The sequence below is a fragment of the Pteropus alecto genome, unplaced genomic scaffold (assembly GCF_000325575.1).
Source record: "Pteropus alecto unplaced genomic scaffold, ASM32557v1 scaffold5, whole genome shotgun sequence".
NCBI classification, from domain to species: domain Eukaryota; kingdom Metazoa; phylum Chordata; class Mammalia; order Chiroptera; family Pteropodidae; genus Pteropus; species Pteropus alecto.
In genome coordinates this window covers 9865159-9879513 of record NW_006441953.1, presented here as the reverse complement: position 1 = coordinate 9879513, position 14355 = coordinate 9865159, and the positions used below count along the sequence as shown (strand labels likewise).

The window sequence follows — 14355 nt, the reverse complement described above, 5'->3', positions numbered from 1 at the left end:
TTTATTAGTAGATTCCATAGAAAAGACATTTTTAAAAAAACCATTCCCATACTTAGCATTGATGACTTGAACTGTGTGTGTTTAGCTCCATGCTGGTGGATAGCTTCGTTTTAAATCCCAAAGCCTGCCATTCATACGCTATAGTCTTTTTTTGGCCCGAAGCCCATTTTGTTATAAGCCTTTAGGCCTGGATAAACTCTTAAAAACAAATGAATCTTTGTTAACTACTCACTATTTTATATGTAAGTAAAGAATTCTCAGCTTGCAGTCAGCATAGCTAGTATATTAATTAATAGGTTCCTTCACATCAAGTATATGCGACTTGAAGGGATAGCTGCCCATGATGTATGTACCTTTACCTTCACCTGGTAATCATCACACTTTTCTGAATGTCAGCCCTGTCTGGGTGTCACATGTTAAATAGCCTCCTCTTGTATTTTTCCAGTTTGGGTGTAGAGGGGTTTGGGAAGAGTTGCTGGCTCTGTCCTCCTTCTAATCATGTCTGCCTCGGGGAAAAAATGTGAGAAATAGGACCTGGCTTGCTCCTCATGGAAGAGGAGGCTGAGGTATTAGGCTTCTGAAGTTTTTCTATAGGATGTGCAACCGAATAAATGAAAGAGGAGGAGGAATATAAAAACTGAGAGTTAGGCAAAAAACACAGAAGCCACTTGTACCATAGGGAAGGATTCAGAGAGGCTTGAGGACTGAAATAGACTGAGTGAACAGGATTGTTCGTCGGGCTGGGAAAAATGGCTTTTTGGGTAACGTGGTAGAGTGGTTGGTGATTAAGTGAGTTTTTGCACAGTCTGTTTGTGCTGTTTTTCTACTGCAAGGCTGTCATCATCCTTCATTTCCCTCCTACCTGTTCCTGGTAGGAATGTGGGGGTGTCACAACTGGAGGACTGCGTCCTCCTGGAGAAAGTTAAGGAGAGGAATTGCCCTTGACAAAGACAAAGGTGGCCGGAGAGGAAATGCAGTATGAGTTTGCTTACTGGCCAATGTGCTTGGCGTTTATCATTTCCCCACAGGAAAATTACACTGTTATATCATGGGGAGTTTCAAATAGAGTTCCCATACCTGTTAACACAATAACAGGGCTGCTGAAGTGTCTTCAAAGGAAAGTAGTTATTTGCGTTGTTCTCAGCAAATAATTTGCAAAGTGGTGGAGTCAGCTGAATTAAGGTTCCCTTTACTTCCTGCCTGATACAACTCTTTGTCTGTTTCTAGGTGACTTGAGAAAGGGAGAGGAGAAAGGAAGTCAGCCACAGTGTTGTGAGCTGGGATGGCTCAAAGCTTTCTTGTGTAGTGATTTTCAAATGTGGGAAGTTAATTCACTTTTTTTTTTTTAAGACAATTCCAGAATGTAAATGTATAAAGATTGGAATATGGGCAAAACTGAAAATAATTGGGTTGGGGCAGTGGGGTTTAAAGGGAAGATTTTTTTTTTTTTTCACTGCTATCTAAATATTATTTAATTTTCTAAATTTCCAGAGGGAGACAAATGCACTCGTTGTTTAAAGAATATAGATGTTGCCCCCCAAGTGTAGTCAGATTTATTTCAGAGCCCCTTCCTCCAGGCAAAACTGTGAGGGGTCTTTCCTTCAACCCTTCAGCCCCATTCTTCACCGTGCACCCAGATGAACTTAGTTCAGCCCTCCCCCCCATTGTAACAGAAACTTCTGGGGCTGAGCTCTCCCATGCTCACTAGTACAGATGACCAGCTGGCTTGTCTTCGGAAGGATGGGCACCTGGAGTGGGCCTCCGCAAGCGCTGGTGATTGAGCGTCTCGCAGCTGCAGCGGGCGCTTTGAGTGTGCTGGAGGCGTCAGCGTGGTCTCGGCAGTGGCTCTTGGAAGGTGGCTTTCCTTTACGTAAAGCTAACTAGCTCTTGCAAGGATTAGACCCATAACATGAATCTTGTTAACATCATCTCCTTACCAGTGCACTGACCTACTGAGAAAAACGGGAAGAGAGCCTTCGGTGAGCTCTGCTGCAGTCTGGGTAGAGTTGGAACGGTGTGGCCTGGCAGAAGGGGATCGGGCCCCATCCTTCACCTGCAGCCCCAGCTCTTCCCTTGCCATTCTTTTTCCTGGCTCCCACACCTGATGTGGTTCTTTCACACTTGCGCATCAATACCTTCTTCTCCTTCTGCTCAGAGTGTTATTCCCTGACTTCTTACCTAGGAAGTTTCTGTTGGTTTTTCAAGACTGGGTTTGGCCACCAACTTTGCTTGGACTTTTTTCTTCTCTTTTGTTCTCATAACACCCTGGGCATAACTCTACCAAACCAATGGTTGTTAGTATCTCCACACTTTGTTCTTTGTTCATGGCTGACTCCCCAGTGCCCAGTACAGTGCCTGACATGTATTTGATGTCCAGTGAATGCTTGTTAACTTAAGTTAGAGAAACTTTTCAGCAGATAAGAATACTCTTAAGGTGTTGGCAATAGCATTAGAAAATAATATTTCTTTTTTTATTACGTTAAATAGTCTGTTAAAACCAATGAAATAAACATAGATTTATATTTGTTTAGTTTTTAACATACCAATAGAGTTAAAAACAAAAACAAAAACAAAAAAAAACACCTCTGCAAACTTCCTTTTGTTTTCTTCAGACTGTCCAGAAAAGTCTGAGTTTAGACTCGTAGGAAACACTGTACTAAGTAGATTTGTTCTAAAAACCAAAATCCTAAAGGAATTAAACTTAGAAAACCCATCGTTGACGTTAAGAGACCACAGATATGGATTGCACATTTGATTATGCTCAAAAAAGTTCCCCAATGATTATTTAATTGCCTTCGATGTGGTACTGTATCTAATTTCAAGATACTTGTCCCTCAGAGACCAAAGAAATTGAGCTGTAGTAAGTCATTGGTCTGATAATGCAGTCCAGTCCCCAGGACCCCTGCCCAAAACATCTTGATATTTATCCTGATAGCTACCATCAGTCTATCCAGCTATAAATGTTCACATACTGAAAGGAAGTCTTAGTGTCTAAATCACAGAATCTTCAAATTTGCTTTGTTTCATTTTTGGAAATGACTTTTCTGTTTAAAAATACATCTTAGTTATAGTGCTATTTTAAGTCTTTTTATTTTCTGTAGTGGTGAATTACGTGGGTAGACTGTGTATTTTATGAAGCAGACGTTTCACAGGAATATTCTTTCATTGCACTGCCTTGATAAACACAATACTCCCCCTAAGAAGCTGAACTTCCAGAGTCGTGATCAGTTCTCTCATTTATCTCCCCAGCCTCTACAGCCAAACCAGAGAGGGAGGCAGCTGTCCGACCTTTCTGGTTCTGTGGGGCCGTCCCGCAACACAAGCGGTTGTGTGTTGGCCCTGAGCTCTGAGAGACAGGCTGATCCCGGCAGCTTCATTGCTTAAGGCTGCACCCAGCCGGCCTTCTTGAAGGCCACAGAGCATCACCAGGGCTCACCCGGCCACTCGGCACCTAGGACTATCCCGTTCGCTGTCCACAGACCACTCTGTCTTAGACATCTTTGTCATTTGCACAAAAACATCCAGCTTTTGCTTTCCTGTTTCTTAATGGCTTTCACATGTCGTCACACTAAACCGCCAAGAGAGGCATAATGCTGGGGATTCTTCCTCTCACCTGCTTTTGCCTTGACTTGATGAAATTGACAACTTTTTGTCTCTTCCATTATCCTTCGGTGTGAGAGAGAGAAGTATTGACAGTTGCCTCTAGTTAGATTTAGGTTCTCTCATCTTCTCATCTTTAAAATTATATCATATATTTTTATTCCAATTGTTAGGTAACTTGCCTGAATTTAGTTACCCAACAAGTAGTTAAGGACTGGGCTTTAATGCTAGGGCAGTTTGTCTCCTTCTGGAGCGGCTTCAGCTCTGTGGGGATGGGGGAGTCAGGGCCTGGGCTGGTTGCTCACCCATCGCCTCACTGTGTGCAGTCAATATTGGGATTGATAACAGAAAATATATATAACATGAGCTAGAAAATAACTCTGGCAAAGTTTTTTAATTCCTCTGAGGAAGATGTTTTTTATTTCATTATTAAGCTATTTTTAAATATTTAATAATGTACTTTTGCAATTGAGTAGACATTTTATAGTTTTTAGAGATTTTTTAATTCAACTCCTTATTTCAAAATAGAGGAAACAGGCATTTTTTTTTTAAACTTTATCTTAAGCTATATATCTGAGGCTGTATACCAAAAAACTTTGTTTCACTCGTAAAAACATATGTTTTAGTAACTCCTTTAAAATCCAGAGCATTCCTGGAAAAAAAAAAAATAGACTAATAAAAAGTAATCTTTTTCTCAATTTAACTTTTGAAGCAGTTTTGAATTTAATATATTTTTGGAGCAAAAAAAGATTTATATGAATCTTTGGCAAAAGCTGAGCAGTATGTTTATCTATATTTCTTTTATTATTTGCAATATTGTCTTGACAACCCTATCTGAAATACCAGGCTTTAAAAAAAATAAATAAAGTTTGCAGTTTGGGGTCATGTTTCCCTCTGTCCTGCCCCATGACATGGGGAAAAGGAAATGGAATAGCATTTCATCAGAAGCTGGTCTGGTTTAACTTTCTGCATTTCTGTGTTTTCCCAGATATGATCTTTCTTCAGGGATCAGAGGTCATATTTAAAGTGGCTTTAAGTCTCTTGGGAAGCCATAAGCCCTTGATTCTGCAGCATGAGAACCTAGAAACCATAGTTGACTTTATAAAAAACACACTACCCAACCTGGGCCTGGTGCAAATGGAAAAGACCATCAATCAGGTATGATTCAACCTAAACCTTCCAAAAGCTGAAGCAATCTGAGATATGTGAACGCTTAATTTTTTTTTTGAACAGGACCTATTTTCTACCACTTTGTATTTTGGACAGCATCTCTTGTGCTGGCATGTAGGAGGCACGTCACAACTATGTATATGTTTAATGATTAAAGGCGTGTCAGAGTGTGCACATGTGAGTGCAATAGTGAGATGCCACATTGAAACATGGTGGCAATATTCAGGTCTGATAACCAGCACAGATTACCGGTAGTTTCTTATGATTAAGAGGCTTTACCCGCCTAGTCATGTGTTCTTCCAAAATACATGCATTTTTTCAATGTGGACTTTTATAAAATAAGTGCTTTGACTTTCCTGCTGTATGGTATTTGGAATTTTTTAAGGATAACTCTGATAGCAGAGTCGTGATAGAGCATATATTTTCTATAAGCTTGTTCCATGGGTGTGTGTGTGCGCGCGTGTGTTAATAGACTTTATTTTCACATCCGCAATTTCAGAACCTCTGGTTTCTGGGTACAGTAGAACCATTACTCTCTGAAACGTTAGGGGTTAGGGGTGAATCGAGCCAGTAATTACACCTGGACCAGTTGTCACAAGGTCTGGGTTAGGAGTGGGAGCAGATTTTGACCCTGTATAAGGAGGTATCTTCCAATAACGATTGCTGACTATGAAGGACTAAGCTGCTTAGCAGAGGGTGAGGTCACCCCTGAAAGTGTCCAGAGGCCAGATGGTTAAGAATGTTCTGGAAGAGATTTCTGCCTCGGGCACTGCAGAGTCAGTAGTAGGGCCTCTCATAAGCCTAGAACTTACCTTACCTGCTCCAGATATCATGAAAACAAGAGCAATTTGGTGAAAACAAATAGTGAAATAAAGCTATTTTTAAAATCCTTGTTCTGAGGATTTCTGTTTGTCCAAGAGGAATCCAGTGATTCTAGTGGATCACACTCAGACACAGCATTTGTAATTTCCTTTGCTGTCCTCCTTAGACGTTGAGCACAGGAAAAGAAGGTGGCCTGGAGCAGGGGAGGGTGTTGTGCCGGGTGTCACTTTGGATCTTTGCACGTTTCACATGCCTGTGTGAGAGAGCAGCTCGCCACTCTGCACATTCATCTTCGGTTCATTGACGGGCTTTGCCTTTCTCTGTGTTTTACTGCCCTGGCACGTTTTCTCGATGCGAATAACTGGCTGGTCGAGGCCCCACTTTTGCCAGGTTCTCTGTGAATCTATAAATACATATGATCTCATTAAATCATGACCGCACTCCTGAGAGGAGAGATGGTTTTAACCCATGAGGAACTTAGGGCTCAAAGTGATTAAATAACTGGCCCAAGGTCACCCAGCTGCAAAGTGGAAAGGGAGGGTCTCAGACTCAGGTCCTCTGGCCTCACGGTGCTTTTGTAGCTACTCACACCCCCAGGTGTCTCTGGGTGTCATTTAATTACAGGCTTTTTCTCTATTTTACCTGTATATTAATACTGAATTCTCCACCCTTTTGATTCCTTAAATTCTGGCATTTTGTACAGAATTCAGAGCTTCCATTGTATATACTTATATTTTTATGGTTACCAGGGCAAACACAGAGACTTGGTTCCCTAAAACCAAGTCTGTGTCCAGTGAGTGCCTTGACCTTGCACAGCTGACATTCAGATTACGTCCTGGATATTGAGCTCTAGAAAAAAAATCCCATTTTCTCATTTTTGTCCCCCTTTCTGTATATGGATACTCGTGTACTCTAAATGTTGGAAAAATGGCCATGGGCACATGGAGAGAGAATAGTTTTGTGTGTGTGTACCTGATTTGTTTCAGGAAGCTGTTTTGAACTTGGCATCCTTTATTCCACTGACTCCTTAACAATTCTGGGACGTATATTATAATCCCTGTTTTCATAGATGGAGAAACTGGGCATGGAGAGAGTAACATGCCCCACACCCTGTGTAATGTGGCAGAGCCAGGAATGTAACGTGTCTCTCTGACACCAAAGCCCATCCTTTGCAGAAAATAAGTGTGTAATCCAGTAATTACAAGTGCGGTCAGAGCTACAGAGGTGCTTGTGTGAGGGCTTATGGGAGCTGGGCTGAGGGAGTGAGTGCTGAGGGTTGAGAGCTGAGGGAGTACAGTTCAGCTGGGCCTAAAGGGATGCGCCAATACGTGTCGGCACACACTTTCTGTACAGGGCCAGACAGTATTTTAGGCTTTATGGGCCATGAGGTCTCTGCTGCCCTTAGTTAGAAAACAGCCATAGACAATATGTATAGGAATAAAGTGACTGTGTCGCTGTAAAACTTTGCTTACAGAAACATGCAGTGGGACAGATTCAGTCCACAGGCTGTAGTTTGCTGATTCCTGATCACAGCAATGCAAAGCCATGGGAGTGAGAAAAGAGAAATTCTAGATGCCTGACGTGTTCAGCTTGTGTGTTTGCTGGGGTGAGGGTGGGGGGCTTGGGGGGACGGTTAGGGACTGAGGACTAGCAGTGTAGTTTTTTTCTACATTTTGGATTCCAGGTTTTTATTCTGCCAAAAGTCTTGACAGGAAAACAGTTACAATGCCAGGTGGCTCTCTGCCCTCTTTCTCTCCCATATTTTCCATCTGGAACTTGACATCTGAGTGCTCTTTCAGACTTTCTGTCCCTCTCACTGCCCTCTCCCCTCCAAGGGGTGCTCTAGTCTAAAATCCTACTCAGAAATGAGGCCTGGGGTACAATATGATTCTTCTGCAGTCAGAGAACCCCCAGGCTCAAGTCTCGGAGGTCCACAGGGTAGAAGCTGAGCAGACTGGCCTGTGGGTGGGTGGGTGGGTGGTCCTCTGTGAGATCTGTTTCATTAAATGCCCTGTCTATAGATAGTCACAGTTGAGCAACTGGGACACAGTCTGCATCCAGGATGGGAGAGACAGTAGCTGAGAACAGGGCTCTGGAACTCTGGCTCAGTGTGGACAGGCCGAGAGCTGAGAGTCCAGGGCAGAGGGAAGAGGGTCTCTGAAGGCCATGTGGGGTTCCTCAGTGTGACTTGACCGTCCGTTGAATATAAACCATAAAAATCCTCTGACTCAAGAAGGAGGGAAACCCTGGGAATAAACAAACTCGGAGGAGGTCAGGTTCGTATTCTTGTCATGGTGAGTGCCGCCTGCTTACGCAGCCTCAGTTCCGTGTAAGGAAGGAAAACAGTGGGGCTCTGGGACACAGGGCAAATACCTATTTTCAGCATCCCTTAGGCTCCTTTCAAAGTATGGCCTGAGCCAGCACTGTCACTGTATCACGTAGGAACCTATTAGAAATGCAGAATCTGGGGCCACACCCCAGGCCTGCTGAATCAGAATCTGCATTTTAACAAGATCTCCTGGGCATTCACACACAGGAGAACATTAGAAAAGCTCCACTATGGGCAACTTCATTGTAAACACACTGGACAGCTCTCTGCTCTAATTGAGCTTGTGTGATGGAAACCAGCATCTTAACAAGGTCCCTTTGTCCAAAAGGCGCTCCTCAGAGGCCGCAGCAAGCTGCCTCTGCCCCTGAGAGGAGCCTTCACCGCTTGGGCAGTTTGCGCTGTTGAAAAGGAGTCCTTTCTATAAAGGCCAGTCAGTGCCCACCAAGAGGATGGGGTGTGGCTGGAGGGGCATTTTATTTTACCACTGGCTTGTTTAGGATTGCTCACACGTGGTGATAATAAAAAGCAGACCAACTTTTAGTTGGGTTTAGTATTGTTTTTAAATTTACTACACACACCATACCCCCTTACTGCCGATACCTGGTCAGACCACTCCACTCTCCAGCCCTTTGGTGTGCCACTAAGACCAACAAGTGGAGGGCAGGGTCTGGGGGTTGGGAAGGTGGAAAGTATGTGGCCCAGTTCTGCAGACATCAGGATTAATGGCTTATTATACACAGTGTCCACAGACTGCAAAGAGAAACGTTGAGTCTCCAATACCACATGAGCCAAGAACATAAACAGACAACTCACTAAAGAGAACACCATTTAGTAAACAAATATCTGGGAAAATACTTAGTTTCATGTGCAATTTAAATTTAAATAACATACAGTGCTTTACCTACTAGATCAACCAAAGGAAACTTTTTAATGCCAACACACAGTGCCAAAGGTATACTGTATCTGGCACATTCATGTGTTTCTAATGGCATCGTATGTTGATTATTCCCATTCGGGAAGCAGTTTTGGAAATATGTATCACAAGCCAGCAAAATATTCATACCTTTTGACTCAGTAATCCCATTTCTTGGACTGTATCCTTAGGAAATAATCCAAAATATGGGAAAAGCCATATGTACAAGGATATTTAGAGTTGTCATTTATAACAAAAACTTGCAAGTAACTGGATATACAACATGTGATGAATAGATTAACATGGTTCTATGTTGAGTTGTTAGAATACCATGAAGCCATTTATAATTACGGTTATAAAGAATATATAACAACTTGAAAAAGCCTTCTTTGAGAACTGGGGCTCTCCTGTCACGACCAGCCACACACTGCCACGATAGGGGATAAATTCTGGAGCATACTGCTAAACTGAGGGCTCTGAGTATTTGGACTGCCAGGAGATAATGATGCAATTAAGCAGAGATGATTATGACCCAAGATGGTTCCTAGGGCTTAATGGAGGCCCGAAAGGGTTTATAGCTTTGGGCACAGTTGAGAGCCATTAACCTTGGCAGATCATCAATCTGTGTAAAAGGCCAGAGGTTTTGCTCCCAGGTTAGGAGCTGTTTTAAAAATGAATCGTGGTGGAAGAGAAAAAGTAACTGTGTATACGACATTTATTCTGCACCATGTTTATAATTACACACTTTATGCCACAGCAATCTCGGTTTTAATGTTGGTGGTTTTTACTCTTTTTGAGCTATTCAAATATTCCATGATGTGGTGTCCTTTGTAATTTTTGCTGAAGCACGAGGTTGAATGTGAGGGTTTCACAAGTGTGTGGAAGCAGGTCTCTTAGCTAAGCGAGCACCTGGTCAACTTGCCAGGCGTGTGCTGGGAACTTCCATGATTGTGTTGTGTAATTCCCACTGTGATGCTGGGAAGTAGGTGGTATCACCCCATGTGGGAGGCCACAAACTGATCCTGGGAAAAATACATATTTTCTCCCAAGTATGTATTTGATGGTGTTCTTGGGCTGACCTTGGAGGTCAAGTAACTTAGTCGAGGTCTTTCAGGAAGGCACCGGTGGAGCCCCGATTTGAGTCTGACTCAAAGTCTCTGAGTCATTTTCCTCCACTGAAAATAGAGCTGATAATCTCTGCTGACCTCAGGTCACTGAGGGAGGACAGAGAATCAGGTGAATACGGTGACCTGTTCACACACACCACAAATACAATGCATTATTTGTTTTTCGTCATAGAATGACTTTTGTGCCTAATTAGTATTATCCATTGAATTAAATCGAAACCCAGGAAGCTGAGAAATTAATCTTAAGGAAGAGAAAATAAGATTGTTGGGAATGGTGAGCAAGTAAACATGGCTTTTGAAAATTGATTTCAAGGAAGATAGGACTCACTGGTGTTTGAATGCTAATAGGGTGTCATCAGAGGAAATGAGTTTTCATTGATTGTAACTCTGTTGGCCTTTCTTAAGGAAATACAATGAATAGTCATTTGTGCTCTTGTAAAGTCTAACTTCATGCTCTAAATGTGTGTTCTGATCGTGTTGGCTTTTTTGATATGGTAACTGAATTCTCAGATTCCCCCAGATCCAAGGCGGGGCTTAACTTCTGTGCTGAGAGGCACAGCCCTGTGGGGTGATCCCACGCAAACAGTGGGAGAGAAAGGAGATGCCTGGGGCCGCAGCCTCTGCCCTCTGCCCTCCCCTTCAGCCCTGCTTCCAACAAGCCCACTCACCAAGAGAAAGTCCAGACTCCAACAACTCACTCACTTGTGCACTTGGGGTTGTTTTTCACACGGGTGGTTTTTTCATCACTGTTACTATTATGGGAAGGAAGGCAGCTCAGGCATTGTTTCGTATTCACTCATCTGTGTGGGTGACATTTGGATTTTGGCTCATTTCTGCATGTCTTGTGTGCAAAGAAGGGTTTTTAGTAAACAGTTCCATTACTTAGCTGTTCTTGTAACTCTGAAAACCCAACTGAACTATAATTAAACTTTGACTCGGTGACTGGGCAAGTAGGGCTATGATTCTTTTGTTTTGTTTTGTTTCCTCCCTTTGACCGATAGCTGATATAGCTAACCTAATAGAATTTTCAGAGAAAAAGGAAATGCATACTGAAATAAGAACTAAAAATAAATTTTTGTAAGCCTCTTTAAAATAAGATTTTGGCTTCTGGAAAATGAGTATCAGAGACCCACACTTAACTGTTATGTTAGGTTTATTTCTAAATGCTTTCTCTAGCCTTTCTTCCCAAATAAAATTATTACCTTCTCAGAGTAGAGCGTTTTCCTTATTTATCGCTAATAGTACAGGCATAGAGTGTTTGGGGGATGCTGCTCATTGACATGGTCGCGCGCGCGCGCGTGTGTGTGTCTGTGTGTGTGTGTGTCTATGTGTGTCTGTGTGTGTGAGATTTTTCTCATTTCCAGTGCCTCATGACTTTTCTGTATTTAACAGGTGTTTGAGATGGACATCTCTAAACAGTTACAAGCTTATGAAGTTGAGTACCACGTCCTTCAAGAAGAACTTATCGATTCCTCTCCTCTCAGTGACAACCAAAGAATGGACAAATTAGAGAAAACCAACAGCAGCTTACGCAAACAGAACCTTGACCTTCTCGAACAACTGCAGGTAGAGCTTATTTACGAAGCACCTTCTGAATCCCGAGTGTGTGGTCGTTCATTAACTCACCAAAGGCAGCAGCAGGCTGAGTTTTCCCATGACCGCAGGACCTTTCTGTCCCCTCTCTGTTTATAGTTGCGATCAAAGGTATCCCGGAAGAATTGGGCCTTTTTATTAGGGAGCAGACAGATTATCCTTTGCTGAGATCACACAGTCCTGGAGCTTTCTGAGAGGCTGCTTCCGCACTTAGCCTTTTAGGAGACAGGCCTCGAGATGAACTTGAGTTCAGGATGCCCTGGTGCTCTTAGCCGAGTCCAGCAATTGTGCTTTGAATAATGATGACAGAATCTGAGGCTTGAGCTTCCATGAGCAAAACTAGCTAGGTCCATGGAAGGATATTAAGGGAGGAAAGTGACACGAAAATCTACCTCACAAAATAAACCAGAGCATGTGATCATGATACATGAGTCCTCAGTGCAAATACAAAGGTTTGATTAACAAAGGACACAGTTCTCCATTCTAGAAGCTTCTATTCTAACATAGATAAGTGTGGATGAGGACCTACTGTAAAAATGGTAACACAGACCCTGCACACAGAAGGGTGACGTGGAGTGAGCACAGAGGTGCAATCTGGAGACCTGGTCTTCCCAGGTCCAGTGTTGCTCACCCACGCTGTCACTCTGGGCAGGCTGCTCACCTGCTCTGTCTCTTATTTGTGTGACAAGGACAAGAAGAATGCTTAGCGTAGCTTCTTTACCAATAAGATGGAACTTTTTTGACATCATAAATAGGTGGTAATGCTATCAGTGTTAAGGAATAGTTTGTGGAGTGTTTAAAAAGATTTTTTTTTTTAGTTTCTAGAGAGAGAAATACATATTTTCCCCCAAGTATGTGTTTCATGGTGTTCTTGGGCTGACCTTAGAATAAGCTTTCCGTCCTGATCTGAGCCTCTTTTTTTTCTCCAAGCTTTGCAGACATAAGCTTGGCGGTGGTATGAGAAAGGCCAGCGTTTGAGAGCCTAAGAAATCAACCCTTGTCTGAAATGCATTTCTCCCAGCAGGGTTTTGTCCCAATAGACCCTAGTAGATGTTTACTATAGAGGAACAAAGAAATGCTTTCCCTTCAGTCCTAACTACCTGTCACCTTCGGAAATTTAGCAGCTTTTCTCCCCGCAAGATAGAGATGTCCTAACTGAAAATATGTCTGTGTACAGTCTCTCTAGGACGTCTCGGCTGTAGCCTGAAGGGAAGGCTCCATGGGATAAGGAGATTTATCTGGCCTGTAAGGGTCTACAGTGTAGGGGGTAATTTTAAATGACTTTCTAACAAACAGTGAGTCCCCAAAATATGACGTAATGGAAACGTTTCTAACAAAGCTCAGATTTGCATTTGAAGCACTCGGCTTATTGAGCTAGGCAATACTCAAATAAAAGGTTCATTTTATTGGGCTCATGTGCGTGTGTGTGTGTGTGTGTGTGTGTGTGTGTGTGTGTGTGTGTGTGTGTGTGTGTTAGAGAGAGAGGGAGAAAGGGAGGGAGGGAGAGAGAGAGAGAGAGAGAGAGAAAGAGAGAGATGAGGGGTAGAGAGTAATTTTATGTTGCTTCTGTGATACTGTCCCTTTTCATGAAGAAAGGGAGTTGTAAAAAGCTGCTCTGATACCTACATTCCTCGAGAAAGGCATCAGGCGGCAATAGTACTGACAGATGCTCTTCCTTGCCCAATGGCTCTACATGTGTGGAGGCAGCCTTCAGGACTGCAGCGTATGCCAGTTCACCGGTATTTACTGAGTTCTTGCTGGGCTGGTGCCAGGGCCACCAAGACCCATAAGACACTGCTGCTCTCAAAGAGTAAGGGCAGGGATTATGTTGCGCTGTGTCAATTTGTGGGTGTTTGCATATAGTTTTCCCATTACCTTCTATGAGTCACATGGATTTACTGTCTTTCAGTATGTTAAGTTCAGACTATGTTAAGTTCTGTGAGACTCATACCTTTTTAAAACAGTTTCAGAGTGCAAGGATAGGTGATTAATATAGTGTCTATTTTTTTAATATAAATCTTCTTTTTTGCCAAAGTATCAAAATTGACCTATTTTCTAGCTTTGTTCTGTCCATATTGTTGTTAGACATACCAAAATGCCATTTATGTTCTTATTACATGCTTAAGAATGTTGTCTAGCAACTGGAGACCAAACTATTAACCTGTTTTGTCCAGTCGCACACATAAGATGATTACATAGACATGTCAGATGGTGCCAAATAATGGAAATACATTTTTCTTAATCAACTAAAAGTCACTGAGCACCAATGAGCTAGGTGCTGTGTGAGGCCACACTCATGTACAGGACAAGACGTGTTTTCTTCCATGAAACAGCTTCAGTCTCATTGAGGAGACCTGACCGTAATACAGAACAGTAAATGACCATGCAGAACAGCTCACTGCTAAGCTGTGCAGCACACCTCAGAACACTGAGACGAGATGGGCTGTGGCCCAGGCCTTGACCATGGGTAAGGATCAGAGAGTACAGCTTGGAGATGCACACCGGACATGCCCACCCCCTGCCTGGTGAGCTGACGAACTTAGCATCTCAGTCTTTTTTTCCTTCTATTTTGAGTGTTCCAGTGGCACAGCCAGAACTAGACTTTGAGTCATGAATTGTCTGTCTGGCACAAGTGTTATCTTGTTCAAAAACTTGTTTTTCCTGTTTTGAAAATGAGGGAGGGGGGAATATATATATATATATTTATGGTGTATATACCATAATAAATATATATATACCATAAATATATATATTTATACCATAAATATATATATACATACCATAAATTTATATATATATTT

At 42.5% G+C, this 14355-nt stretch overlaps 1 protein-coding gene across 4 annotated transcripts in view; it reads left to right on the top strand.

Annotated features, from left to right (window-relative positions):
* The window catches only part of TBC1D1 (TBC1 domain family member 1), a 203471-nt gene that overhangs the window by 186081 nt on the left and 3035 nt on the right, over positions 1–14355 (top strand). For all 4 annotated transcript variants that reach the window (XM_006918936.3, XM_025051767.1, XM_006918937.3 and 1 more), the window contains 2 exons: positions 4589–4758; positions 11354–11527. In XM_006918936.3, the coding sequence (XP_006918998.1) occupies positions 4589–4758; positions 11354–11527 (344 nt within the window). The remainder of the gene's footprint in view (positions 1–4588; positions 4759–11353; positions 11528–14355) is intronic.